General features: G+C 44.0%; 2 protein-coding genes across 5 annotated transcripts in view; both read right to left on the reverse strand.

Annotated features, from left to right (window-relative positions):
- Positions 1 to 2,143: 2,143 nt before the first annotated feature.
- LOC130110688 (uncharacterized) lies at positions 2,144 to 6,670 on the reverse strand. Its single transcript, XM_056277863.1, has 5 exons — positions 6,575 to 6,670; positions 5,018 to 5,302; positions 3,786 to 4,343; positions 2,948 to 3,161; positions 2,144 to 2,860 (listed from the first exon to the last, which is right to left on the reverse strand). Exons 2-5 carry the CDS (start codon positions 5,289 to 5,291, stop codon positions 2,605 to 2,607), a joined length of 1,302 nt encoding a protein of 433 aa, XP_056133838.1. The 5' UTR covers positions 5,292 to 5,302; positions 6,575 to 6,670; the 3' UTR covers positions 2,144 to 2,604.
- Positions 6,671 to 14,491: 7,821 nt separating this feature from the next.
- Positions 14,492 to 26,290, reverse strand: part of ctdspl3 (CTD (carboxy-terminal domain, RNA polymerase II, polypeptide A) small phosphatase like 3) — a 33,249-nt gene continuing 21,450 nt past the window's right edge. For all 4 annotated transcript variants that reach the window (XM_056277157.1, XM_056277156.1, XM_056277155.1 and 1 more), the window contains exons 8-11: positions 17,033 to 17,112; positions 15,599 to 15,725; positions 15,278 to 15,373; positions 14,492 to 14,953 (exon numbers count right to left, since the gene is read on the reverse strand). In XM_056277157.1, coding sequence (XP_056133132.1) covers positions 14,888 to 14,953; positions 15,278 to 15,373; positions 15,599 to 15,725; positions 17,033 to 17,112 — 369 coding nt within the window. In that variant the 3' untranslated portion in view covers positions 14,492 to 14,887. The remainder of the gene's footprint in view (positions 14,954 to 15,277; positions 15,374 to 15,598; positions 15,726 to 17,032; positions 17,113 to 26,290) is intronic.

The following is a 26,290-nucleotide window of genomic DNA, read 5'->3' on the forward strand; positions in this document are numbered from 1 at the left end:
CAGACAACTTCGACACACCTCCCCGCACTCCACACGATGACACTAAAAACACAGTCGGAGTTATCAGAACTACTGGTCTGCATGGGCTAGCAGTTAGCTTAGCCTGCCCCGCTTCTGCATCCTGCCAGACCGCCCTCAGTGTTATCTCGTCAGACACAGCTCCAGGCAGGGCCGTAGTCCCTGGACCCACAGGACGCAGCAGGCCAAGCTCTCCCAGCTGATCCAGCGCCAGCTCTCCCAACCATCAAACAAAGACAAACTTAGATGCAGATGTGGACAAAGACACTGCATGGACAGTACTGGGTGAGGCCAACGCAAACATGAATTCACACCATGATCTTCCCACACCAGTATTGGGTGAGGCCGTTGCAAACGTGAATTTGCGCCACCATCTTCCCGCACCTGAAGCGGAAATCTTTGATATCTATGGTGGCTTTGTACTCCCATTGCTTGTGTTGTACTTTGTCCATATTTTACATTTGGATGAAACTTTTCAAGTCAGAATCTCAGACAACATTAACAGGGACATTGCTGATGGTCCAGCTAGTGGTGTGTGGACACGTGAGGTGACGGCGGATTGCAGGACGTAGAAAGCCATGGTTGAGATATACCTTGTGCGGAACCCTGATGGTGGCTGAGTCAGTGCACTGTGGGGCTGGGGGCTCTTTATTATCCTGGACTGTTAAAAAAATCAAAAACAAAATCAAAAAAGTCTTGGAGGAACATTTTGCCGCTTTCTTCAGAATGTGACTATCGGGGAGACTGTTCATACATGAACCCCTTTATAAAGGCTTTGTGAACTAATTTTATTTAGTAAACCTCTGATTATATGATAGTTCTACAAGGAACTGTTTAAAAATATATTTTAGATGGAAATTCTACTAACCCTACTTTGGAAAAAAACCTATAACCCCTAATTTTGTTTTGTTTTGCTTTTTTTTTTAGCTTTAACTGGTAAATATGTGGCTGCAGGCTCATTTCACAAAATGGCGTTTAACAGACATCTATCAACTAGAGGCATAAAGGTTTAATTGGCATGATGAAAGGGAAAAACAGCTCTTGGTGCCGAAAACAACGCGAGTAAGAGCCATCACCGCAAAAAGCAGGCTGACAGTCTTTACTACTATTACTACTACTACTACTACTACTACTGGCAGCTGCTCCCGTTAGGGGTTGCCACAGTGGATCATCCGTTTCCATCTCTTCCTGTTCTCTGCATATTCCTCTGTCACACCAGCTACCTGCATGTCCTCCCTCACATCCATAAACCTCTCTCTTTGGCCTTCCTCTTTTCCTCTTCCCTGGCAGCTCCATATTCAGCATCCTTCCCCCAATATACCCTGCATCTCTCTTGCACACATGTCCAAACCATCTCAATCTTGCCTCTCTTGTTTTGTCTCCAAACCGTCCAACCTGAGCTGTCCCTCTGATATACTCATCTGACAGTCTTAAAGTCACTCAGAAAAAGCCAGGCATCTTGTTCCAAGAATCATCAGGAACTAATTATGCTAGATTATTCAACTTCTTGCAAGAGATCTTACCTAAATTTAAATATTTTCCTGCACTAGCAGATTGCTTTGTATGTTTTGGGTATCATCCTGACTTGAATATGCTAAATGTTGTCTCAGTTTTGACACAGCATTCTTGCAGTGACCTTCTTCTTCTTCCTCCTGTCAGTGTGTCTATCCTCTCTCTGTGTTTGGGAGCATCTACCTGGTCTTCTGCCCTCCGTGGTACTACCGATTGGATGGGAATATGAGCAGGGTGGTCCGGTGGTGATTCCACTGCCACCCACCCTGCCTCTCCCATTCCCACTGCAGGTGGCACAAACTGACTGCCCTTGGGCGTCCTCCGGCTTGTGGACGGAGCACCACCATCCTGGTTATCTTCATGGGAGGGTTGCTGCTCATGTTCGTCCTCTCATGGGCACTTAGCAAAGCACTCCAATGGCACAGCCGCCAGCATCGTCACTGAGCCAGAGCGCTGCAGGTCCGTGACATGTCAGTAAACCAAACCACTGGTCCGAGTATGTCACAAGTCTGACATCTGACTTCTAACCTCTCTAAATGCATAATTGAAGCCGGAGAAATAACTGAAATTTTTTAAAAAAGGAACAAAAAAGGGTGAAAAAATTTGTTTGGAATTGTTTTTTTTAATTTTTTTTTTTATTCTTCCTTCATCATTTACAAACTTCTGGACATTAAAAAAAAATTTTTTTTTCTTGGAGAACAAGTTGCTTGCTAGTGGTTTTTGAGATCAAACCAAAATCACCCATATATAACAGAGCTTTTAAGTACTTCAGGAGTTCAAAACATTAAATATAGGCACTGGAATAGCTTAAAAGGGGAAATGTTTAAGACTAGAACATTGTTCAAAGGCATCCTCACCACGAGCAAAAGAAAAAGCTCTTGCATTTCAGATAATAAGCATGATTCCACATAAAAACAGACGTCCTGTTACGAGGAGCAAAAATACAAGCTAAGCCATGACAGGCTTGGAGGTTAGTGGCAGTCTCTGTAGCTGTGCTCAACTGCAGACCACAGGAATGGCCTATTTCTGGAAAGATCTCCTCATCTGAAAGAATAAAGAGCAGCTCCCTTCTCCTCACTGAGCGTCCAGGATATCTGTGGGTAGGACATTATCCGATTTGCCACTTGGGCTCTGGGACATCTCCATTGAATATGAGGGGGTGGCCTGATTATAGAGTGCATCCTGTCTGCCAAAAAGTGGTTGTTTGAGGCCCAGGTTGTACATGCAGAACAGATTGAGAGCCACCATGGTTATGAGTGGGAACATGGTCAGCCCCGAACCGAGGCCACGCCAGGAGCTGCACGTATGGAGGCTGATCCAGTAGACAAGTCTGCGGACAAACAAGACAGAACATTTGATTATTTGCATCCCCCCGTGGAAAGTGCCAACAGATCCTTGCGCACACTTTGAGCTTTACCTTCCTAAGATGAATAATGCAACCAGCATGGGCACCAACTTCAGCTCATCTTGAGGCAGTAAAGTGGCCATCACAACGAGGTTGAGAGCATAGAGGAGGAACTGCTCCAAGGACGCCGAGACAAACAGCTGCTGAATGGCTCGTCTTCTGGGAAACGGTTCCACTGGATTCAGGGAGCCAGTGCAGAACTGGCACACTGCACCCGAAAGCATCGCTAGGAGGGACAAGGAAGCAATATGTCTGTTAGCAGCCTGAATCTGGGCCATCTTTCCACACAATAATCCATTATCAGTCTCCTGGCTTCACTAGCTCTTGTCTGATGGCATTCTTAGTTTTTAATATCACCTATTTGCATATAGCAACTGAAAAGGAAATGTTCTGAGCAGACAGTCATTTGCTCATGAATACCATCTTGTATGCTTATGAACTCAACAATTTCTTCATAGTCAGAATTTTACATCATTTATGCACCTGCCCACTATTTCTGGAGGTCCGGGTTAGAGCAGGATCAAAATGCTCAGAAAAAATCAGGACATAGCCTGAGAGATGAGAAACCAGCCTCCCTCTCATTGTAGTTTCCATTTAAAGACGTGCATCGCAGGAGGGAGATTAGGCTTCTCTCCAGGGGCCCAGTAAGACTTCTGCAGCCTTGAGGTTGAAAGAGTACACAATTAAAGGGGAGACTAGACACTGCAGCATTCCGAGACAAGGCGGCTAAACCACTTAAATCTCCCCCTAATCTTAATCTTTAATTTGGAGCTACTATGAGGCTGGCTTTGACAATAGCGTGCAGGTATGCGAGGGGTGCAGTTCCAGCAGTCCCTGAGGCGTTACGTACCGAGAAGGATGGGGACGGCTGCAACAACACAACAGCACAGTGAGAAAGCGATGCGGCTACCCACATCAGGGCAGTCCGGTGGTTTGATGGGGATGTAGAAATAGAGTGTATAGAGAATCCCTGCCGCACATAGCAGGGAGGCCAGCGCCGAGCACAGAGCGGGGACACGACCGCTCAGGCAGCATCTGCAGCGGCAGCAGCACCTTTCTGTGTCTGATGCCCCGGCCTCGGCCCGGCAAGTGTCTCCCCGGCCCTCTGAATGCCACACGGTCAACTCCACGCTCTCTGGGGGTGGTCCTATCAACAGGCGTCCCTCGTCGCTGGTGCAGTCTAGATGGGTGGATTCTGGACTCCATCCTGCTGTGTCTGTGCCATTGGGAACGTCACCCAGAGGGGCCGGGTTTGGAATGCCGATGCTGTTTTCCATGGCGTCTTCCAAAGCGTGCGCCTGGACGGCTGGAGTGGAAACACTTTCATCCAACACTCCCTCTTCCTGCCGGTGTGCTCCTCGCTTCTCCATGAGGCTGTCACCAGGGTGCTTGTTGCAGGAATCTGGGGCTATATTCAGAGCAAAGCGGAGTTGAGTACAGTATTCAAGACCACACAATCAAATCAAATTGTTACAATCACACTAAATGATGCTCATTAGGAGGCAGGAGTCTTGGGAATCATATTAGAAAATTAGACTACAGGAATGAATGGCATCATGCTTATGCTGCTGAGAAAATGATCAGTTTTCCCTCACACATTATCTACCCCCCTCCAAACACACACACACACACACACACACACACACACACACACACACACACACACACACAAAGAAAGGCCAGTGGTCATGAACACACACAAACAGCAAAGTGCACATTAATCTTTCCAGTGCACCTATACTGTTTTCTACGCTTATGATGAACCTCAATGGATATATTCATTCAGATAGCCCTAACCCTAACCATCAGAATTACACGTCTAACGTTAACCTTTACCCTAGCCTTAACCTAATCTTAGTTCTAACTTTAACACTAAACCTAAATGCTAACACTAAAATAGACCAATGAAGAAGTGAGGATGGGCCAAAAAATGCCCTCACTCTGAGGGTTGAAAACCAAACTGGCCTTTATGAATATAGCTGGACAAGAACGAACACACACACACACACGCACGCACGCACGCACGCACGCACGCGCGCGCACACACACACACACACACACACACAAGTAAAGCTATCTCACTCTTTTGCTGGTCTGCTGCTGGTATCAGTTCTAGGGAGCGCTGGGAACCGGTGACGGAGCGGGACGGAGAGCGGAGCTCCTCCACGGACGACTCAGGGCTGTCAGACACCGGGGCCAGGGAGATCTGGGTGTCCAGGTCCAGGAATGGCGAGAAGGAGAGCCGGGCCGGGTCAATGTCCTGAAGCTGGTTGATAATGTCACTGATGGACTCCTTCACGCTGTCTATCTCCTTCACATTGTGCGGGTTAGTGGCATGACGCCCCGTGGTGCTCATAGTCGCACAGCCTTGAGGGGCCATAGTTTGATACCAAACAAACAAGCAGACAGACACAGACAGACAGATAGCATGGTAATCAGTTAAACATGTGTCCTTGTCTGTAAAAGTAATATGGGTTATTATAGCACAAAAACTTGAATCGGTTCACCTGAACACGTTTATCAGGTTATTATATGGGTTGTTACAGTTGAGATTATGACCTCCAATTTTAAGAATTCAAGAGCACCTGCTTCAGTGATAGTTTGTTATAATCAGTCAAGCTGTGACAAAAAATAACACTGAATGCCCGTTTTTTTCACTCTATATGATCACATATAGCCTATACTTCATATGGAAAATCACTCTATCCATACAAATACAGGTTGTTTTTTAGAAGTCTTTCAACTTAGTTGAATACAATGTTCATTTTTGGTGTGAAAAAACCCAAAACAAAACCAAAAACAACACCATCGTCACAGCTTGGCGAGATGTGCCGCCGCAGAGCGCTGCCAGACTGCGTGATGAACATCTGGGGAGTGAATTTGGAGGATTCGGCTGTTTGGGACGGAGCCAGTTGTGGCGCGCCGGCGGCCGGCCGGCCGCCAGTCTAGAAGAGTAGGCACGCAAACCTTAAAACCCGTCGCTGTCCACGACCCGACGGGATCCAATACTCAAACCAAACACCACTTCACCATGTATAGACCTCAATTAAAGCAACCCCCCCCCCAACCCAACCCAACCCAACCCAACCCAACACCCCGCGTCTGAAGCTGTAGCTAGCTAGAGGAATCAGTCGAGGTGCATGTTAACACCGGGCACCGTGGATGCGAAAACGCGCGACGGGTGCATGAATGTGCGTTACTATGGCTCAGTGCGGATAAACGAAAACCAAATAACGAGACGACTTTTCCCTTCCACTGCTGCAAGAGTCCAATTCACTTATGTGAGCTGTAGACAATACCTAAAGCAAACGTTGAAGTCCTACCTGTTTACGATAAGACCTAGGGGAAATGCCCGCGTCCAGAGTTATTAAACTGGGTTCGTACCTGGATAAATGCGTCCCTATCGAAACGCAAACCTCTGGAAAAGCCATTATAGAAGCAGTAGCACGGCTGCACGTCTATTCTGCGACTATTAGGGCTCACTTTCACACCAGCAAACCTACTTTCGGGCACAATTGCGGAGGGGGGGGGGATTGCAACGTAAATTCATTTCTCTGTCGTCTATATTGTTGGCTTTTAAAGTACATGCATCCCAAAAAAGCAGTCGTTCATTTCCAGTCATTCCTTACGTAAACTTACTGTTTTTCCCGAAGGACGCGGGGGGTTTTGACGAGTTTGATGCTATCGCTGAAAAACCGTACGTTTGTCTTATTCCTCTTCCCTCCCCCCCTTTGGTTTTTGTCTCGCAGTTTTCTGAAGTTCTGAATCAAATTTCAGGACGGACAAAATACTACGCCGAGCCTCCGCCCACACAGTTTGGGGGAGCGTGTCAAACGGAGCAGATGGAGCAAAATGAATCCGAAGCGGATGCGGGGGGGGGGGGGGGGTCGGTGCTGAGTTGCCGCTGCTGCGTGTCGGGATGTTTTTCTGGACCAAGTCCTGTCAGTTGGCATCCGAAGTTACCTGGGAATACCAAAAAGGGTTAATACACCGTTGGGGTCGGCCAACATTTACCTCCAGTTGTTTTTACCCCCCCCCCCCCATTCCCGCACACATTCACCACAAGAGACCACTGTGGTGACCGTTGCAGTAGCCTCTGTATTCATGTTTCTGCTGCGTTTTCTTTGCATTGACATGCAGTTGTCCTGGCGTGGTGTGCGTGTACCAGTCCGTGACTGGCTGATTTGTTTGGCTCGCTGGATCTTTAGGGGGGAAAGGTAAGAGAACAGATCCTCCGACAATATAGTCCATGGGCCAGAGCCCAAAATTTCCTATTTCGGTACACTCAAGGTGGCAAAACTTACTTATAATTTTTGAAAGGATCCATGTCTGTAGATGATATTTTGGTATGATAACCATTCCTGAGTGGCAGCTGTATCACAGTTATCAGCTCATGAAGTTAACCACCCCCTAAAGTAAATTGCATTTTAGACGCTGGTGCATATCCTGGTTTAGCCTCATGGTCAGGACATTTTTCAATGTTCTATAATATTGTCTTTGGTATCATTTTAAAGGGGACCTTCTTAGCTTTCATTCAAGCCCTGTTGTGGATATTTCTCACAAATATAGAGGTCACTTGAGCTCTTCAACCCGTCAATAACACACATCTTTCTGCAATGTTCGCCTAAACTATATACTTTCTTTTAGCCCTATGGCATCTAGGAATATCAGGGACACAAAACACAAAAACTGGAATACTCACAGGACTGTAAAGATTCAGGAAATGTATAATATACCCATACTATTTCATTGTGTGAGGTGATTGTGAACCTTAAATTAGAAGGGCATTATTACTAAGAAACTAACTAGACCAAAGCCAGTTAGTCCATGGGTCAGACCAGATATCGATATCAACCAAGGTGACACAACTTCACTGGTGCCATTTTATTTGGTACACTAACAGAAGTAAAATAATACATGATAACCTTTCCAAATGAGCAGCTATTTCATTTTTCTTTCAGGAAACCTGTTTCTGTGCCTCTCACGATTGTGTATTTGCCCAGATTTTTACAAATATAGCATTTCAACACCCCTGGTACTGATTAGCCTAGCTTAAACTCTGGGACAGTTCTTAGTTGGCCAACAACCAAGGATAACCAGTACTGTGTACTTCCATTCATTGTGCTAAGCTAGGCTAACGTGCAGCCAGATAGCTTTCTACTAAACACATATAGAGGAAACTGGTATCTATCTTCTTGTCTCACTCTGGAGAAGATTGTAAGCTAATTTCCCATAATGTTAGCATGTTCTTTTAATGTATATGTTAATATGATTAGTTAAAGTGGCTACGAGGAACTTTCATCTTGTGTTGATTTTAGCGGCCTCATGTGGACAAAATACAGCTGTTGCATAGCAACTAGGTAATGTATCTATTTGTGGCTATGTAAGATAAATAATGGTAATATGACGCTGGTGAAGCAAAGTAAACTTTGTTTTAGTAGTGTTCATACACCTAAGTTATATGTATTTGTTTGTATGTGGCAGGTGAAAACTGACTGAATATGGCCACTGGTGAACAAGCAAGTTTTTACCCAATACCAAAGCGCCCACGGGTGGAGTGCATTATCCACTGTTCTGATGATACAGATAAGCTGGTTTCACTACAAAGTGTCGACTCATGGAGAACTCTGCTCAGGGCAGCTCAGATACGAAATAATGCACCAGTTTTGAAACTGGCCAAAGACATTCCTGAGGGACAGATTCCAGCAATCTACTACCACAGAAAGTGTCGCAGTATCTTCACTATGAAGCAAATTCTTGATGGCCTCCTTGCAAAAGAAAAGAAAAGTTGTGTCTCTGCTGAAGAGAAACAATCTAAGAGAGTAGCTCAACATGCTCCAAGTACATCTAGGACTTATGATGCAGAGTGCATATTTTGTCAGAAAAACAGCAAATATTCCAAGAGACAGAATACGAGAGAAGTACTGGTGCAGTGTCGAGAACTGCGAGCTGATGCAAAGATCAGGAGTGCAGCCACAAAGAAAAGGGACAGCAGAATCCTTGCCATTGTGAGTAGAGACCTTGTAGCAGCTGAAGGGCACTACCACAGGTCATGCTATAGACTTTACACCAAAGAAGAGGTTTCCAAAGGAGAGGTTGCCAGCAATGAAGATGATGATGCTGCAGCCCAGTATGAAGCTGCTGTGAATAAGGCATACAATGAGCTGCTCCTCTTCATCAGGATGGAGCTTTTTGGCAATCCTCAAGTGATGACAATGACTGATCTCTCTTCTAGACTGGTAGTTTCAATGAACTCCCAAGGCATTGCCCAAGTCAAGGAATCAACCAAGAAGCACATAAGGCGAAACCTGGAGAGTGAGTTTGCTGGAGCCTTGCAGATATTCCCTGATGAGAAAGGAAAATTCCTCCTCTATCCCGATAACTTGTCCATGAGGGAACTTGCCAAAGAAAATCAGTCTCTCAAAAGGGAGCTGCAGACCCTGAAAAGTGTCAGTGCACAAGATGTTATAGCCAAAGCAGCCATCAAATTGAGAGCAGACATTAAAAGTCAAGATGTTCCTCAAACCTGGCCGCCTGAAGTCAAACCAGAAGCAGAATGTCCTACCATTCCAGAGTCGCTCATTATCTTCCTGTACTCTCTACTCACAGGCTCAAATGATCCTGATCATGCATCCCAGAGAGTGCAGTGCCTTCTGCAGTCATTTGGCCATGACATAGTATATGCAGTGACATGTGGAAATACCAAGCCTTCCAAGCACATTGTTCTGCCATTCAGTGTCAAATCGTTGACAGGAAATGTAGAGTTGATAAACATCCTCAACCGACTTGGTCACAGTGTGTCCTATTCACAGATGGAAGAGATCAACACTGCCCTGTGTCTCCAGAAACTCTCATCATCAGGGAGTGGCATTGCCCTTCCAGCTAACATCCATCCTGGCATATTCACAACTTTAGCCTGGGACAATATCGACCGTCTTGAAGAAACTGTCAGTGGTGAGGGAACATCTCACAGAGTCAATGGGATTGCTGTGCAAGCAAAGCCAGTCAACCCACTTCCTGTCCAACCCATGCCCACTGTTCCCAAAACAAAGAAGAGAAGCATTGATGGACCCCCACCAATGTTACCAACTTACAATGCTGGACAACGGGTAGGGCCACCACAAAGCAAAAAGTCAGATGCCGATACTGCAGCCAATACTAAGCTTGCCAGAGAGAAAAGCCTTCTTTGGGTCCTAGCACGCATGTCACAACAAGAAGAACAGTCAGTCAGCAGCTGGACAGGCTTCAACATCCTGACTCGAGGAGAGATGACGGTCATCCCCGACAATATAGGCTATCTGCCTACCATCAATGCTCCAGCGACACAAATGTCTACTGTCAACGAGGTGCTTAACCAGTCACTGAGCATCATGCAGTGCTTAGGCCTGAGGAAGATTGTCTGTGTCTTTGACCAAGCCCTGTGTGCGAAGGCTGTCGAGATCACATGGAAACACCATGACAAGTTCCATGATATCATCGTTAGGCTTGGGGTATTCCACACCATCTGCACACTGCTGGCAATAATAGGAAAGCGTTTCCAAGATGCTGGACTCAAAGACCTCTGCATTGAGTCTGGCATGATTGCAGAAGGCTCAATTGCTGGTGTTATGGATGGCCGCAAGTACAACAGGGCAGTGCGACTACACAAGCTCCTGTATGAGGCTCTCATGCGACTGACCTTGAATGGTTTCCTGTCCTGGTTGGAAGAAACTCACAGGAATGACATGGTTCACCTGAATGAGACACTGAAGACCATTGACAGCCTTGGGAAAGAAGTCTCACAACATGCTTTGAAGGAGGTCCTCAAGAACAGCTCTTGTACACGCATCATGGATCTATTTGAAGTCTACCGTGAGTTCCTTAGAGGTGGAAACGGCAGCCTCTCGAACTTCTGGATGTCCTATTTGGACATGGTTGAAATCTTGTTGGGGCTCATCCGAGCATCCAGAGAGGGAGACTGGATGCTACACTTGGCTAGCATTCGAGCAATGATCCCATGGTGCTTTGCTTATGACAGGATGAATTATGCACGCTACCTCCCCTACTACTACGCCCAGATGTCTGAGCTGCCCATCACACACCCAGATGTGTACACAGAATTCATGGAAGGAGGCTTCTCAGTCCAACTGGGCTCCACCAATCCCTTTGGCCGAATCCCTGTTGACCAAGCTATAGAAGAAACGGTGAACAAAGACACCCAAACAGCTGGAGGGACAAAGGGATTCAGCTTGAAGCCAGGAGCTGTGACCAAATATTATCTCACAGCTGAGTATAGAAGCATGTACCTCAGACAGCTGAGAGACCTGACAGGTCAAGGCAGGTGCAAATGGTCTCATCCAGATCTACAGAGTCCAAGGATCAAGAGAGATGAAGCAGATGTCCAGTCTCTCATGGACCTTATGGAGAATAACTGGCTCAATCCTATGTCCCCTGATGAGATTGATTTGGTTAGCCTCTCCACTGGCAACATGGCTCCACCTGATGTGACCATAGATCTCTTGAGAGCTCTTGAGAAAGGAGAAGAGGCCTACCAAGCATTCCAGCAAACAAGGTTAGATGCAGACCCACCACCTGTGAAATTCCACGACAAGATGACCAAGCAAAGTCTGAAAACATTCTCCAATGTCAGCACAAAACAAGCTCATGGAAAGAAAGCACAGGATGTGGTTCTGAAGGCAGATAGAAACCTTTTCAGTCACATGATCCTGGTGGCTGAAAGCAGGAAGGTGAATCTGAAGGATGTCCTTGCCTACCCATTGGGCCCACTACCATGGGCACTGGCAAATGCTGATGGGTCCTTACGAAAAACAAACAAGGCTGCACTTGCCAGAGAGCTTGAAAAGAATGTATCTCCTGCAGAAGACATCCCAATCCCATCTACTTCCATCATTGATGGGATGAGCCTGGTCCAAAAAATGAATGGCAACAACAAAACCTTTGCACAGGTGGCAGAGTCAGCCTTGACCCAGGTCCTCCATGAGGGAGCACAGAGTGGGAGGATTGATGTTGTTTTTGATGTCTATCACCAGACTTCGATCAAAGATGCTGAACGACTGAACCGGGGTGGAGACATCACTCTCCAGTACAAGAATCTTGCAGGGGGACACCACGTCCAGCAGTGGAGAAAATTTCTGTGCAGTTCCTCCAACAAGACCAGTCTCATCAAGTTTCTGGTGGAAGAGTGGAAACTCCCACGATGCAGAGCTATGCTGCATGGCAAGGTGTTGTACATGACCTGTGAGGAAACCTGCTACAAGTTGACAGAAGATGGGTGTGAGGAAGCAGCAGAACTGCACTCCACACATGAAGAAGCTGACACCCGTCTGCTCCTGCATGCATTGCATGCAGCAAATGCGGGCTCAAAGTCAGTTATCATCACAGCTGAGGACACTGATGTCATGGTGCTTTGTCTTGGCTTCCAGAAGGACATCACCTGTCCCATCTACCAGAAGTGTGGGACTCAGAACCGCACACGGTTTGTCGACATCACCAAACTGGCAAGTTCACCTGGAGACAGCATCTGTGACAGCCTAATTGGCTTACATGCCTTCACAGGCTGCGACACTGTCAGTGCATTCGCTGGTCGAGGGAAGCTGAATTCCCTGAAGATAGTGAGAAAGCACACTTCCTGCCAAGAGACTTTTAGTCAACTGGGACAGACATGGAATGTGAGTGATGAGCTGTTCCAGAAAATTGAGCAGTTCACCTGTCGGATGTATGTTGCTAATAGCAGCACTGCTGAGGTGAACAAACTGCGTTACCAGCTCTTCTGCACCAAAAGGGGAGAGGTTGAGTCCAGCCAGCTGCCACCATGTAGAGACTGTCTCTTTATGCATGTTCAATGAGCCAACTATCAGGCAGCAATATGGAAGTGCTGTCTGCAGGCTAACCCTGTGGTGCCAAGCCCTACTGAGTATGGATGGACAGACGATGAAGGCAAGCTGGCCATTTACTGGATGCGCTCCCCACCTGCACCAGATGTGGTCTTGGAAATGCTAAAATGCAAGTGTGTGCATTCATGCAAAATGCCAAGCTGCATGTGCCTGTCAAATGGACTTCCATGCACAGACATGTGCAGGTTACAGACCTGCAGTAACCAAAAACAGCAGGATGGTCCAGAACTGGACTTTGAACTTGGGGAGTCAGATGATGAGAGAAACGAGCAGTTTGATGAATGACAGTGTGATGATTCTGATGGTATTACTGTGGTAGTAGTCTATTGATGCACAGGATGTTGATTCTGGACTTGGTTACCCAGAGCTTGATAACAATAATGTAACCATATTCACATATACCCATTACCCTACCCATTACCATTACATATACCCACTAATGATATGGGATTACATGTATCATTGACTAAGTATATGTAAATGTCAATGTTGTTTAAAATATTAAAATAGTTCATTACCTCACTATGGTATTCCTTTTTATCATGTATTTTGATTGTGTATTTAAACAAATGTATAGAGACCAGTTTGTGACCTAACTGGCTTTGGTCTAGTTCTCATTTAAGGCTCACAATCACCTCACACAATGAAATAGTATGGGTATATTATACATTTCCTGAATCTTTACAGTCCTGTGAGTATTCCAGTTTTTGTGTTTTGTGTCCCTGATATTCCTAGATGCCACAGGGCTAAAAGAAAGTATATAGTTTAGGCGAAAATTGCAGAAAGATGTGTGTTATTGACGGGTTGAAGAGCTCAAGTGACCTCTATATTTGTGAGAAATATCCACAACAGGGCTTGAATGAAAGCTAAGAAGGTCCCCTTTAAAATGATACCAAAGACAATATTATAGAACATTGAAAAATGTCCTGACCATGAGGCTAAACCAGGATATGCACCAGCGTCTAAAATGCAATTTAGTTTAGCGGGTGGTTAACTTCATGAGCTGATAACTGTAATACAGCTGCCACTCAGGAATGGTTATCATACCAAAATATCATCTACAGACATGGATCCTTTCAAAAATTATAAGTAAGTTTTGCCACCTTGAGTGTACCGAAATATCGTCTGGCCCATGGACTAATAGCAGTCTTTGGGCCCTGGCCACATGTGCATGGGGACTGATTTAAAGGTGGGATAGAATTTCTCTGTAGCAACGGTGGGAAGAGTCCATCCAGAGGGGGGAGGGGGACTCACTAGTTTGTCCTAGTGTTTAGACTCATTCCGCTAGAGTTTATACCAGTGATACACAGTGGATGGGAGTGCAACGCCACTCACTGTAGTGTCTCCACACGCGCTCACTCACACGCGCGCGCGCGCACACACACAGTACCTCTATAGCTGCAAGGAGATCCACTGACTACATTCATGCCCTAGCCCCTAACCATCAAGAACTATAAATCTAACTTCAATCCTTAATCCTAATCTAATCCCAAATCTAACCCCAACCGTTAAGAAAAAAAAAAGCCCCTTGAAGTGGGGACCAGCCAAAATATCCTCACGAGAGTTGGGCTGTCAAGGAGACCTCAGAAGTATACCCTGCCCCCACACCATAAAATTAATATTTAATGTGATAAAAAATTAAGCAATTTAGTTTATTTACAGGATAATACTTTTTACTTTAATTTAAATTTTTATTGAGTTTCTTTAAGGAATATAAATACAAAATCAGGATAATACTTTCAAAAATACAAGGGGCGTATATACATCATTTCAAAAAACAGCAACTGATTTGCCATTTCATCCACAAATTATAACAGGGTGATATGAATTACAACTCAAGTCTTTAATCAATAATTAAAGAAGTGTCTGGCATTGTGTTTGGAGTGCCACATCACTTGGGCATCCTTAAATCAGGGGAGAGGAAAGCAGGGCTTGAGCAGACAGCAAAGCAGCAGCTTCAAGGTAGCGGCTTGGTATTGGCTGCTGCTTTCAGACCAAAGGAAAAACAATCCGAGTTCCCAGTTCAGGAGCAGAGACATAAGGTTTTCACGTGGGCCGGTCAGTCCTCTGACAGCAGTCTATGAAAATGGTCCTTCCTCCTCTTTAGCACCTCCAGAAAATCTTCCTATAAACAAAAGTGGAAACTAATAAATGGGATGCCAGCGAATGGATGTGGCTGGTAGTTCTGTCCAATCTATCTATCAGCCAGAAAACATTTATGATACATGAAAAAGAGCTAATAAAGTCAAACCAGGCAAAAGAATATTCTTCATTAAAGTCAGGCGCGCTTTTGAAAAAAGAAATGGGAGGAAGAGGTTCTCATCTCTCCATACAGGGCCAGTCAAGGACACAGAAACATCCTTCTGCCAAGATAAACCTCCGACTGACTGTCCACTGATGGATCGAAGTAAAATAAGCATAATAGGGGCTGATAACGTGAGTGACTTACAGCTCCAGCCAGTTTCTCCAGATATGGGATGAGTCCCTGGAGGTCTTTGTCCTCCCGTTCACCACACCAGCTCTTGATGGGGATCGTGTTCATCAGCTGCCGAGACAAAAGTTACGCTTAAACTAGAAACAAACTCAGATTTAAAACTACTTAGCAAAATGGTGAGATTTAAGTTCAACAAAAATACTTAACAGTCATTGCAACCTGAACTAGGAGCAAAACTGAGATTCCCCTGAAATACTATACAGCTACGTGAACATGTAACCAAGAAAATGCCATTTCACAGTGCAAACCCCACAGTTTTAATGGGGCAGTACATACGTGGTATGGGTAAGTGTGGGGCGCGTTGTCCAGGACCACAGTCTTGGTGAGGTCTCTCTTGAGCACACCCAGGTCTTTGACGTAGTGTCCAAGAATGCAGGTACAGTGCTCCTGATAAAAGCGATGTCTTCCAAAGAAAGACAGGTGGGTGGGGGGGGGGGAGTAAACATTAACAACTGTATGCCTCTGTACTACATACCCGCATGCACAACGCCCGGTTGTGCCTGTTGTGTATTTCCTTCACAAGTTGTAAATATCTGCACAGATGCCCCCAAGACACAAGTTCTTCATGTTTTACACCCCTGACGAATAAGGTAATTTTGCTCTTTGGCTAATGACAAAAATCAAACCAGAGGCCTTTATTATAAGTTACAACAGAGAGAAAAGGGCAGTCTCATGACTATTGTTCATCCTAATAGACTTCTTCAATTATATCCAACTAGACGAGAGGAGAGAGACTCTACTCCAACTCAGCCGAGTTCATGGAAACAAATTGCTCGGAAAGATAGCAAGTCACGCGGCAGTGCTTTCGTTTATGCATTGAGGGATTCAGTTACTGCTCGACTAAACACTACAGCGGCAATAACAAGTGACCAAGGCAACTCTGAATACTGTGTTATTGTTAGTGCTGGGGAAACTGCTTTCAGGAATACACACTGACATGCACAAAAGGAAAAAAAAACCCAACAAAACCCTCGCCATACTCTGCAACTCTATCATACATGGTCTTTCAAGGACCACTGGAATGGATTAAATGCAATATAGACATTTCTCCACATATCCCCTTTAAGCTGCTTAAGAGAATTTCTGCCCAGTGGCAGTATGCTGTTTCAGATGACTGATACCCAAAATACTGTTTCATGTTGCTTGAATGATTTTCATTGGGGCTTGGGGGGGATATTTTCAACACCAATAACAATTAAAAAGGTATGTTTTACCATACATTTTTTTTCCTTTGAGCATGCTATGGCTCTGTTTGTTACTTGGATCTGAATGTCTGCTCATTGCTTTACTAGTGAATGCTTGATTGCATTGTTACCTTCAGGTACCTTTGGGTGCTCCAGCTCTGACCCTTGTCCTCTTTATGACTAGTTGCTCATTAATCTAGGAATCTAAATTTAATCTACCACTGCACAAACTCTTAAGTAGCCGTGGATAAGGGTGTCAGCTAAAGGGACTTTCACTCTGATTTCACACAAGACAACTCTCAAGGTTTACTGAGAGTGGTACCACTAAACAAGAACATCAGCCAATGGCAGCCCCGTGGGCATAAGTATGATGAAAACTATTAGCTAAATGGCACTATCCCCCTAAACTAACAGGTGACCACAAATACAAGCGATCAACAGCACAGAATGACAAAGGTGTTTTTCACCTATCAAATATGAATTGAATGCCTGAAACACAAAGCAGTAACATATTAGGAAGACATACCTAAACAGTTTCTTCTCTGGGTCCAGGATGTCCAGTATCTTCTCTGCATAGTCCTTCTTTGCAGACGTATAAACAAACAACTAGAGAGGAAACACAGACACCAGTAACATTCAATTCTGCCCAGAACCAAATGCTGTAAGTATGCAGGTAAAAGTGCTCTTCACAAGATGGTCATTATGACTGTTTTGGATTTTCAAAGTTTAATAACTTTGTGGGAAAAAAAAGATACAGACCTGCCGCTCCCTGAATTCTCCTAAAATTGCATATATTTGCATTTAAAATGAGTTTTAGCTCAATTGCGCAAAAAAAGTTGTAAGATCTACCTAAAATGACCATGAGCGGTCAAAATGGCCGCTCATAATTTGCGCGTGATCATGCGCGTCAGGTCACTATTTATGACGTGTTTTGGTCGCATAATTTCCTTTGCAAAGTTCATTGCTCTGTCCTAGAAAAAAAAAACTAGCGTTCTCTAGTGCAGAGAAATAGTCTAAACTTGATTTTTGATTATTGCCAACATGTCTGGTTACAGACGCCATTACAGACGCACCATGACTACCACCGAGGCGTTGCAGTATTTACAGGCATTGGACAGCGGGCATTTGAAATTGTTTGAAAAATAGTATTAAAAGATGATAAAATGTTAATTTTGGTGTCAGTTATATCTCAATTGAGTTTAAAAACCATAGTGGTCAAAATGACCGCCCATGGTAATTCTAGTAGTTTTTAAGTTCCGGTCGTTGTTTGGGACTGTTTTAGAATTGATTTTCAGTTCTTTTTTTACATTTCACATTTTATAGACCTTGTTACGTTTGTTAGATTAGCAACATGTGTTTTCCATTTTTTTTTTCAGGTAATATTTTAACTTTTTCAATTTTGTTCGACCATGTGTCTCTGAAGTTTAAATTGTTTAAAAATAGTATTATGTTAGTTGTTAAAATGTTAATTTTGGTATCAGTCGTTTCCTAACAGACATACTAACATATGCAATGCATTAATACCTCAATTGGGTATTTATCTTGACAGAATATAGAATTGAAAAACCGGCCGTCATTTTGACTCCCATGCTCGTTCTAGGTAGGAGTGAAATCTCAGTCGTTCTAGTGTTAAATGCCAAGAAAAAATGTGCGCAGTTGGAATAAAAGAGGTATATGAAAACACCTGAGCGCAAAAAAAATTAAGACATGTTACAGGAAACTACTACTATTTTCGGTTGCTCCCATCAAGGGTTCACCACAGCAGATCATCTATTTCCATCTCTTCTTGTCCTTTGCATCTTCCTCCATCACGCCAGCCACCTGCATGTTCTCCCTCACCACATCCATAAAACTCCCGTTTGACCTCCCTCTTTTCCTCTTGCCTGGCAGCTCCATGTTCAGCATCCTTCTCCATATTCAGCATATACCCAGCCTCTCTCCTCCTCACATGTCCAAACCATCTCAATCTTGCTTCTTTTTTTTGGGGGGGGGGGGTTTCTCCCCAATTGTATCCGGCCAATTACCCCACTCTTCCGAGCCATCCAGATCACTGCTCCACCCCCCTCTGCTGAGCCGGGGAGGGCTGCAGACTACCACATGCCTCCGCTGATACATGTGGAGTCGCCAGCCGCTTCTTTTCACCTGACAATGAGGAGTTTTGCCACCCCGACCAACCAGAGGAGGCGCTAGCGCAGTGACCAGGACACATACCCACATCCAGCTTCCCACCCACAGACACGACCAATTGTATCTGTAGGGACGCCCGACCAAGCCGGAGTTATCACGGGGATTCGAACCAGAGATCCCTGTGTTGGTAGGCAATGGAATAGACCGCTACGCTACCCAGATGCCCAATCTTGCCTGTCTTGCTTTGTCTCCAAAGCGTCCAACCTGAGCGGTCCCTCTAATATACTTGTTCCTAACCCCGTCCTTCATCACTTCCAATGAAAATCTTAGCATCTTCAACTCTACCACCTCCAGCTCCACCTCCTGTCTTTTTGTCAATGCCACCATCTCCAAACACAACATAGCTGGTCTCACTACCATCTTGTAAACCTTCCCTTTCACTTTTGCTGGTATCCTTCTGTCGCAAATCACCGCTGACACTCTTCTCCTTGTTACTTGTTACAGGAAACAAACTTTAAAAAAAAAGCAAGAAGTGTGGGGGTGAGTTTGTGAAAGGAAAGATTGATAAAAAGAGTGAGAGAATGTGTAACTGAAAGAAGGCTTCCAATGGTTCGGTTTATGAGATCTGTACAGTAAGTAAACATGTCATCCTCACAGACAATGCTGTGTCCCCATGACTGAGGCTGCGTTTCCAGAGACCCCCAGGCTCTATGCAAGTGCTGGAGGCTAATGCTTGCATAGAGCCTGAGGCTGCTACAGGAGGTGAGCACTGGGAGTCGCTTTTGCTATGAAATGCAAAATATAGAGAAAAACAATATGTTGACATAAAGAATGTTAAGCCATTCCTTTTGTTTTTAGCTTTGCACGGTTTATCTACTTCATTGTTTTTATTTGCAGTGTAGCTATTTCCTCCCGCATCAACAAGATCAGCTGTTCCTCCATCCCACCCCATCCATCTTATTTCATCCAATGTGCTGCTTGTTTGCATCATCTTTATTGAGTCCTTCCTGTTTGTCACCAGGTCCCACCCACACTTCAACCTGATTGAGTTGTGACATTGACATTGATGAGCTGTGCATCTCAAGGCAAAGTTGAAATTTGTTCAACTCTTCAAACAAGTGAAGCACTCAAAACACTGAGCACTGAAAAGAAGTCCTGTATGGGTTGAGGGCGTTGAAAGCACCAGCTCACCATAAAAAACAACGAGAAAAGATGTAGCCAGTGAAAGACAGGTATGGCGACAGAATAGTGCCAAAAAGAACTCGCGCGATAAAACATGCATTCGGACGTATTATATTATTTCACACACGTAGATATTAACTGCGAGCGCGCAAATTATCTCTGTGCGCGCGCACTCAGAGGAAACTGCTCCCCGAGCAAGGAAAAAAATGCTGCGAGTGAGGAGGAATCTGTGACCAGCGCGCCAAACAACCACTCGAAAATCACTCCGCTCTCTTGAAGTTGATTTCTGCTCACGCGAAGTGAATTTCTGCTCTCTCGCTCGAAACTTAAAGGGCGGTATTGGCACTGTGAGGGAGGGAACAAGGGGCGGTATTGGCACGTTGGGGGAGGGAACCAGGGGCGGTATTGGCACTGTGAGGGAGGGAACCAGGGGGGTCGGTACTTGCTCTGCTGTGATTGGTCGTTTCTGAAGAGCGAGATTTGATTGACAGCCCTTTTCTCATGGAAGTCTGCTGAAAGGAAGAAGACAACGGCGTCTGGGCAGAGGTTCCTTCAGGTAGAAACCCTTGGCTGAATTCGGGCATTTGTGATGAACGAAAACAGTGGCTTGTGTAAAATTTCATCTAAGTATGTTTCTGAGAAATATGTTATTGTAGCTAAACATCAACATTAGTCTTTGTATAGTCTATAACGTTATTAGTTAGTCCATAACGTTAACCGTAGCTAGCGCTAGCGAATAGCTAATGTTAACTTACAGTGTATATGTCAGGTTAACAAACATTTTTGACAAATGACTATAAATATTGTTCTATTGTATTTAAAGTCGAAATTTTCAAGAGAATTCTCTTCTCACTACTATTTTGCTTCACTTCCCTTCATTTGTCAAAAATGATTTTTAACCTGACATAGGTTAACATTAGTTAGCTCCATGTCTGGCTGGCAACAATGAATATTACGTTATTAACTGAACTACATTAAATAGATATTATTAAATATTATTTTAGAAACTTGCTGGTTGTGGCATTGGTCAAAAGTTGATGCATGTTCTTATGCATTTCTCCCCACCCCTCATGTTTGTGCCCTCAAACTCATAGATTTCACCGAGCTTCTGTACTAGCAGCAGCAGCTAGAATGGAGGTAAGTCGGTCAGCTGTACCACTTAGGTTAGGCTACCTACCTATGTATTAAATATCCATTGTCAAGTTGTAATATTGGAGAGTGAAATTAACTGCCAATGGAATTACTGTATGTTCACACACACTGGAATTACTGTATGTCCACACACACACACACACACACACACACACACACACACACACCTTGTGTGTCACAACACACATTGAAATGATTCATTGTTGAAATATTAGCATGTCCTGTAATGTAGTTTTAGCTTGACTTTATGTATTTATTTTATCACTTTCATTCTCTCTTCTCAAGACACCATTAGGAGACAAACCCTGACCCGGCTCCTGTCCAAGTTTGAACTGGGACTCACAAGAGAGCCTATCGATTTGGATTATTTTGAGTTTATGTGTAGGCAGGAGTTGTATTTGTGCAATGCGCTGTCAAGGCATGTTGATGTACCGGCAGACATAGTACAGGCCCTAGAGAACTTTTTCAGGCGTGTGAGGGACCACCTTGAGAGGCAACACACTGGTAGTGTCCAGCCCGATACAGTACCTGGGGAGGTGGGGCGTCCCAGGTTTGATATTGATAGGGAATGTTTGGAGGAAGTCCTGGAGCTAGACCTCCCTGTTCCCTGCATCGCAAAGATGCTCAGTGTGTCAAGGAGGACAGTGTTTAGAAGGATGAATGAATTTGGTCTTTCTGCTAGACGTTACCATGAAATTGATTATGAGGAGCTGGATAATGTTGTGCGGACCATAAAGAATGAGATGCCAACTACAGGCTACCGCATGGTTAAGGGGAGGTTGCGGTCTATGGGTATCCATGTTCAGTGGAGGAGAGTGGCTGCATCATTGCACCGTGTAGACTCCCTGGGCATTCTCTCAAGACTGTCAGGCCTACGCTGCATTTTGCGAAGGACCTACTCTGTCAGGGGCCCCCTTTCTCTGTAGCATGTGGACACAAACCATAAATTAATCAGGTTGGTACTTATGAATAATAATAGAATGGTATACTTGTATCGGCTATTTATTGTGCTGGTGTAGTAATTACAGTCAAAACTTTGCTCCCAAGGTACAACATTGTGCTGTTTGGAGCAGTGGATGGGTACTCCAGGAAGGTAAATTATCGTTTTGTGTAAGATGGTTTGTCTCTTGAAGCTAAAAAGATATTTTTGGTAATGTATTGTGCATGACTGCCTGAAACTTACCATAACTTAAAAGAATTGCATTGTAATTTTATAAAATAATGTGCCTCAATGCTGCCACCAACAACCTGGCTTCAACGGCATTTGCTGCCTTCAAGCAGTCTACGGAAAGATACGGCATTCCCTCAAGGTAAACTTTTTTTTTTTTAATGTGAACATATTTGGCATGGGAATCAGAAAGATCCACTTCATTTTGATCATTTCAGTTCAGTTCTTCACCTTAATACTTTCCTGTAAGGCTGAATTTTATGTGCTCAAAGCTGTGTGGAGAGGTAAATGTTAAGTAGAGGTTGTAATGGGTCTCTTGTACTTGAGTCGGTTGTATGGCACTATCAATGTTACCAGGGCACAAGTTGCCAAAATAGTGTCACCCTCTTTCTAGGGATGGGTCGGAGCCTTTAAAAAGCTGACAGACTGTTGCCATGTATGCTGTATATTAACTTAATACAAAAACACTGGTGTTCAGTGGTTTGGATGTTGAGATGTATCTAAGCCACACCTGACATGTTTACACAAATCTGACAAAACTTGTCACAAACTTTGCCATTTTGCACTACTTTATCTCCTGTGCATCATAGGGTCAGAGGTGATCAAGGCATTGAGAATGTTGACATTGCCAGGTTTATGTTCACTTTGCGGGGTACCGACAGGGGAAGCTTCATGTCAAGAAAAAGCGTTCACAACCAAAGGTTTGTCATGTCTGCCTCGTTCATTAATTCTCTATAACAGTGCACCTCAGTGGCCATTGTGCCTTACTTATAAAAATTCTTCTGGCTGTTGTACATTTGGCAGGGTTAAAGAGATTGTATTTGTCGTTGTCATTAGAATCGAATGTCTGGCGGGACGTGATTTGAAATGTACCGAGACAGTGGATATGTATGCATTACTCATTTCATGGTTTAACCCCTGCCTTTACCTATCATGAACTCAACAGAAGACCTTTTCTGTGTCCACCTGGTCTTTCTCCCCAAACTGAAGATGGACTTTGAAAGTTTTGTGGAAGGTTGGAACAATCATCCTGTCCGAACTGAAAATGATAGAACTCCTGAGCAGTTGTGGTGGCTGGGTTTGATGACCACAGATATTGACCAGCCAGAAAACATTGAGGCATGTTTTCTAAATATTGTTAAGTGTTAAAACCTTGTATAGTGTCTGATAATTGGGTCAGGTTTTGTAATCCTGTAACCTTTGGGGTGGTATTGTTCTATGCAAACAAGTACTATTATGTCAGATACATATTCTGGGAGGATAGACTATCAGCCAAAAATGCCATGTAAAATTCTGCTTTTTCTCTTCTAGGACATTGAGGAGCCAGACATTGACTGGGATATTGCCATAGACCACAATGGTGAAACAGAAGGAGTTATTGTGGTTCCTCACATTGACTGTCTGGTGAGCGAGGAACAAAGGGAAGGTGTTCAGGCCCTCCTTGAGCAAAGCGACTCGGACATGGCCGCTAGGGAATTGTACCTCCTATGCCGCGAATATTTGAGCCCCTCTTAACTCCCACCACACCCCTCAAGGACTCCCCCACCCACTGGTCTCTGGTGCGACCCTGATTAATTGTATTAATAAACTGCTCATTTAGTTACATCAGCCTACCTCCATGTGTGCCATGCCAGAAAATCTATTAGTTCTCTTGTAGATAATTTATCTAATTTAACTGTGCCTTTTAGGTAGCAGTCCACTAGTTTTCTGAATTGTTTCAATTTCAATAGATTCTTGGTCCTGCTTTGCACAATTAACAAAGTTGGGGTTCACTCCATTATGTTTGTAAATACAACAGTGTATGTAGAGGTACCTAGCTATGCTTTGCAGCATTTACTTATTCTGAAGTTTTTCTGAAGTAGGCCTATTAAAATCTGGCAAAACAAGATTAACAATAAAGCATTATTAGTAGGTCCAATGTTAAAACATCTACAGACATACAGCAGCAGATTTGGAACATTATTGATGTCAAAATGTATGACTTGTTCTGATATTACAGGGGATATACAACAGGGTGGTAGTTGAATGTCACATTCTACCTTGTTCCTTGGCTCTACTGTATTTAATGCAATGCATGTGTGAATGGTACATGGAACTACCAAAATTGCTTTTAAACAATCTAGAGGCAAGTGATAACCGTAGCCTATTTTGGGGTGTATCAACATTTCCCATTTAAAATTTGCTATTCAAACTTAAACACTTTGGTAATTGCAAAAAGGTTCCTAATTTAAATAACACCTTGGTTTTACTTAAACCAATTTTGGGATGCTGTCTGTGACACTACATAGCTCTAATGGATAAATAGAATTACAAATGTAGTCGTTTTATGTACAGAATTTTATTTCAAGACAAGTTGACCGGGATAAAAATAGTAAACACATTCGGCCTTCTACCATTAACATGGCTGTGCCCACTAAACTCATAGCAACAATCTACTGGCCAAGATACATTTCTTCTAGACGACCTGTTAAAATTATCAAGGTAAACAGTTTCTTGGCAGAATCTTTACTTCAAGACAGGCAGTAGAAATGTTGACAAAAGAAAAAAATAGCAGCGGAGTTCAAAAACGAAGCGGTAATGGCGTCTTCTTCTTCGGGGACTGGGAGTTCACTTTCCTGGGCTTTCTGAAAGGAGGGCTGTCAATCAAATCTTGCTCTTCAGAAACGACCAATCACAGCAGAGCCAGTACCGACCCTGGTTCCCTCCCCCACAGTGCCAAAAGTTTCGAGCGAGAGAGCAGAAATTCACTTCGCGCGAGCAGAAATCAACTTCGAGAGAGCGGAGTGATTTTCGAGTGGTTGTTTGGCACGCTGGTCACGGATTCCTCCTCGCTCGCAGCATTTTTTTCCTCGCTCGGGGAGCAGTTTCCTCTGAGTGCGCGCGCACAGAGATAATTTGCGCGCTCACAGTTAATATCTACGTGTGTGAAATAATATAATACGCCTGAATGCATGTTTTATCGCGCGAGTTCTTCTTGGCACTATTCTGTCGCCATAGACAGGTCTCTGGTGGAAAGCCAGCTTGGCAATGAAAGGGGACATGACTAGCCAAGGATGGCTGTCATTTTATAAAAAATGGTGAGGATGATATGGAGACTGTGTGCTGGCTGGACACGAATACCAGAGTGATGTGAAACTTAAATTACCAGTAAGAGCTACCTACATGCAAAACAGTATGCAAATGAATGGAGAAACAACCGATTGGGAAATGTGACTCTTCAGTTCCTCTTTCAAGGCCTGATTTCACACCCCAGTGTCAACTGGAGTTTGACTTTACTCAGATGAATGGACCTTGAGTGGAAACAATGTGATTTGTCTCATGTAGTTAAAGGCTAGTTTCAAGTTTTTTGGTTATTTGCTATAGGGGAAAGCATGAGTTTACAAAATTTCAAGATTCTAGCTGTCATGGCGGGAAAACTTGCTTGTTTTAAATTGTGTATCTTTTGGTTTGCAAGGGGATGGTTCGAATTACAGGGGGGATTGGGGGGGGGTCTGACGACCCTAATTAAGACTTAGACGCCCCCAAAAGAGGTAAAAACAACAGGTCGGGGGAGTGGGATTGAAACATTTATATCCTTCTTACCTGTAATCACACATATTAAAATATATGGTAACACTTTTTATGAAGCTTGCATCTATAACACCCTATAAGCATCTATAATGCCCTATAAGCATCTATAGCGCCCATACTTTCCTATAATGTGTATTACAACGACTAACTGCTATGGCTGAAGACTGTGAAATAGCACTGTGAAATGCTATGGATTATGCATTTCTACAAAACTTCAGCAAAACAAGTTGGCTATGATGCATTATGACATTTGACAGATAAAAAGACTAATGAGGACATATTTATAATGCATAAATCCGTTTTAAATTGACATTATGTATCATAAAGATTGTTATGGGGTGTTGTGAGGGCGTATACATGGTTATAATAAATCTTACAATAACTTATAGCCACACTTATAGGGCGTCATAGATTTCCCATATTCATGCCTGGAAGAATCTTGTGATATGATTTCATACATCCCTAAAGTGGACCATACCATTCCTTAACTTTGACTTTAGTTGAACGTCTCGTCTGCCTGCCTCATCCCTCCCATCACTGCAGTGGCTCACATGCGTCGCGCTTTACTTTCTTATATTTGGATTT

This window comes from Lampris incognitus, chromosome 3, assembly GCF_029633865.1.
Source record: "Lampris incognitus isolate fLamInc1 chromosome 3, fLamInc1.hap2, whole genome shotgun sequence".
Classification (NCBI taxonomy): domain Eukaryota; kingdom Metazoa; phylum Chordata; class Actinopteri; order Lampriformes; family Lampridae; genus Lampris; species Lampris incognitus.

Coding starts and splice junctions, on each gene's coding strand:
- LOC130110688 (XM_056277863.1), bottom strand. CDS start 5,291: ATGAGCACCACGGGGCGTCATGCCACTAACCCGCACAATGTGAAGGAG. Junction 3,162..3,785: donor AGCCGTCCCCATCCTTCTCG/GTACGTAACGCC, acceptor TGTCCCTCCTAG/CGATGCTTTCGGGTGCAGTG. Junction 2,861..2,947: donor GCATTATTCATCTTAGGAAG/GTAAAGCTCAAA, acceptor GTTTGTCCGCAG/ACTTGTCTACTGGATCAGCC.